The 3610-nt window shown below is 40.2% G+C and overlaps 1 protein-coding gene across 1 annotated transcript; it reads left to right on the plus strand.

Annotated features, from left to right (window-relative positions):
* The first annotated feature begins 225 nt into the window (after positions 1–225).
* THUMPD1 (THUMP domain containing 1) lies at positions 226–1945 on the plus strand. The gene is made up of 3 exons (XM_010192385.1): positions 226–421; positions 780–1028; positions 1617–1945. The coding sequence occupies exons 1-3, from the start codon at positions 226–228 to the stop codon at positions 1943–1945; spliced, it is 774 nt and encodes a 257-aa protein (XP_010190687.1).
* Positions 1946–3610: the final 1665 nt, after the last annotated feature.

Here is a 3610-nt window from a genome sequence, read left to right on the forward strand (position 1 = left end):
CACGAGGCCCCCTCTCCCCTTCTGCATAGAAAAAAAACCAACCCTGTTTCTGCTTACCACACACGCGAAAATGCCGGTTTCTGTAAGCAAACCCCAGCGCAGCCTATGGGCTTGGCTGGAGAAAAGGCCCCTGCCTGTCACCTCCAAACCCCTAGGTGTGGTGGTGCTTTGCTGCTGGGTGTTAAGTCATGGGTGTTGTGGCTCAGTGCTCGCCAACCCATAGACATGCCTTGTGTGAAGTTTTCAGATCACGAGGAGCGGCTGTCTGGAAGCGAGAGGGAGGAGGATGAGGACGATGTTGAGGCTGCCCTGAAGAAGGAGGTCGGCCAGATCCGCGCCTCGACGGAGCAGAAGCTGCGGCGGGTCCAGTCAGTGGAGAGTGGTGCCAACAACGTGGTCTTCATCAGAACCCGGGGCATAGGTGGGGCATCAGCTGTGTATTGCTGTGGGGATAAACTGCTCTGAACAGTGTTAGTGACAGGCCATAAAGTGTAACTTCCAAGAAACTTGTGAATTTCAAATAGAAGTTTTCCCCTTCCCTTTTGCATTGCCACTTAATTTTGTCACTAGCAGAGCTGCTAACAGTTGAGGAATCTGCTTTGACAAAATATTCTTTGATTATCCAGTTTTGGTTTAGTAAAACAACTCTCTATGGAAAAGGATTTGAGGCTGACAGCAGTATGTTCAACCGTGCATTTTCCTAGCTCATTATTTAGAGGGGGGAAGAAGGGAAAAAATGCCTTCAATTTGTTTCTCATACTGAGCTATTTTTCTTGTAGAACCTGAGAACCTGGTGCACCATATATTAAAGGATATGCATGCCACTAAAAAGAAGAAAACAAGGGTCATTCTGCGCATGCTGCCCATTTCTGGAACTTGCAAGGCTTTTATGGAGGATATGAAAAAATATGCAGAAACTTTTTTCGAGCCTTGGTTTAAAGCCCCTAATAAGGGTACTTTTCAGATTGTTTACAAAGCTCGTAATAACAGTCATATGAATAGGGAAGAAGTAATTAAGGAATTGGCAGGTATGTATGGATTTTACACAAAACTAAGAATAAGTATACAAGCAGTCCACAACTGCATGCATAACATAGGTCAGATTATTAAAAGTGGTCTTAATGGGCATACCTATTTATTGCTTAAAGTCTGTATGTTGAATTACAATTCTCTAAGACTTAAAAAAGCTTGACACCAGTATTCCTTGATGTTTTAAGAGACAAGCAGAAGAGAGTACAACATTGAATATAATTTGGGGTGTCTCTTATGTGTGCTTTGAAATGATTGCCGTTGGGCTTTCTCTCTGGATGCTATATTGAAATAATGTATTACTGTTTCCATTGAATCTATGACTCAGGAAACTGCTCCACCTTATTCGAGTATTTTGTTTCTTGGTAATTGCAGTGGGATAGTTTTTCAGTTACTTTAGTTCTACTGGTGGTATATTCTGAGAGTCCTGCCCTGTTCTGCTATTTTAAACAATTACAAAAGCAGGTATTGGTTACAACTAAGGGGGATGTTGCCTTCTCTTTCTTAACTTCTGTCCTTTCCATAGGGCATGCTTATGCTCTGAAACAATTTTTATAGCAACTTTTAAACTATATCTTGTTTTACAGGAATTGTGGGCAGTCTCAATCCAGAAAACAAAGTCGATCTTAATAACCCACAATATACAATTGTGGTGGAAATAATAAAAAATGTCTGTTGCTTGAGTGTGGTGAGAGACTATGTTCTGTTCAGAAAATACAATCTTCAGGAGGTGGTGAAGAGCAGCAAGGACGACACACAACAAAACCCATCAAGTCTGACAGAAGAACAGAACTCAAAGGTAGCAAAACCAGAAACCAAGGAGGAGGAGGAGAAGAGCTCAAAAGAAGTAGAAGAGAACAAGAATCAAGGTGAAATAGAAGCTGAGACCAAGGGGAATGATACACAGACAGTGTAGAAAATGTGGTAGAAGGAAAAGATAAACACAGTTGAAAAGTTGCTCTAGAGTTCTGAAGGGGCATTTTAAAGAGGAGAGTGGGTTTTGTTTTGGAATCTTGTTTTTAAAATCCACATGTGTAAGAATTAAATGTGCGTTGCAGGTGGAGCTGACATTACGGCAGATGTGAGAGTGCGCAAGAGTGCATCACCTTTCTGGTGAAGCTTGCTGTCCTTTTTCTATGGCTTTGTTCTGCATTGCCTTTAACTAGCACTAATTTGTGCATGCCTATGTAACTGTGGCCGTGCTGACATATATTGACTCCTTTGTTGTATCTGATGACTACAGAAGTCAAAAGGCAGTGCAGAACCAGCTCTATCAGCAAGTATTGACAGAAGCGAGAGCTGAAAAAGAGAGTTACTTGCAGAGGGTTTTTAAGGAGGTGATCTGACAACTTGTGTGACTGCAGAACTTGGGTACGTTTTTCTGTGTGAACAACAGAAAGCTAAACCCAATAATTTCCTGTATGATGGAGAGTTCTCTCTCTATATATATAAACACATTGCCCTACAAAGATATGCTAAGTCTTTAAAGTGAATGGGAAGAACTACTATGATTAAAATACTTGAATACTATGGGATGATTTAGAGTACTAAATTTGACTGTTCTAGAACAGTAGAAGTACACTGCAGGCATTGCAGATGGTTTTGGCAGAAACTACATGTGTTTACATTAGCAGAGTATACAGCAGTTACTTGTTTATAAGAAATGCTGTTGTCACCAAGCAGAATCCTTTTGAGTAATTTCCTGCAAAAGCCTTTTGCTGCTCTTTCCAAAGACCCCTAATCCTTGGGGGGCAGGGAGGGGAAGGAGGAGGAGGGTTGGGGTGTGTGTTTATAAAGTCTTTTTTTGTTTTTATTTTTTTCTTAGTTCTCAAAATTTGAATTTAAATACTGCTCAGAAACTTCTTATGTAAGAAGCTTCCCATTATACTGTACTGGATAAAGTGAATTAAGTTTTATTTTTGGTACTTTTAGCTTTACAGTATTAATTTTGTTTCAGATTGAAAGTAATGTTAGTGAGTCTTCCTGTTGTCTGTCTGTTACAGCAACTCTTTTGATAGCCCAGTGACTTTTACAAAAACAGCCAAAACCAGTGCAACTATGGCCTGCTTTCCAGTAGGGTTTTGAGTATGCTTCCTCTACCACTGTCTAGCTTTAGTATTTCATTTTTAGCATAAAAGCATGTGAGTTGCTAATGGGAAAAGACTCATCTTGAAGAACGCCACTTGTTACTTGTCTTGGTTTAATGAAAAGGATGTGTTCAAATCCCTTAACAGTGTTCAATTTATATTTTCCTCTTCTCTCAAAATTGTTTTAGAAGTTGGAAAATTAAGACAACTTTTTTCCCTAGTCCTGTCTCCCTTACCCCCCATTTATTAAAACTGTTTCTCACCTCCACCTGTGTTTTGTTTAAATTTAAAAACTTTTTGTGTGTGGATTAAAACCAGCAACATCTTGGTCACACATGGGAAAGAACCATTTGAGACCGGACACAAGGGCAAACAGTGAATGTTTGTTGGTGGCTGATGTTGGCGATCACAATTCCAAGACAGCCTACTTATCTTACTGAGGACCAAGACAGACTCATTAATAGTTTGTGGGGTTTTTTCCTTCTCTCTGTCAC

Source organism: Mesitornis unicolor, unplaced genomic scaffold (assembly GCF_000695765.1).
Source record: "Mesitornis unicolor isolate BGI_N332 unplaced genomic scaffold, ASM69576v1 scaffold49990, whole genome shotgun sequence".
NCBI classification, from domain to species: Eukaryota; Metazoa; Chordata; class Aves; order Mesitornithiformes; family Mesitornithidae; genus Mesitornis; species Mesitornis unicolor.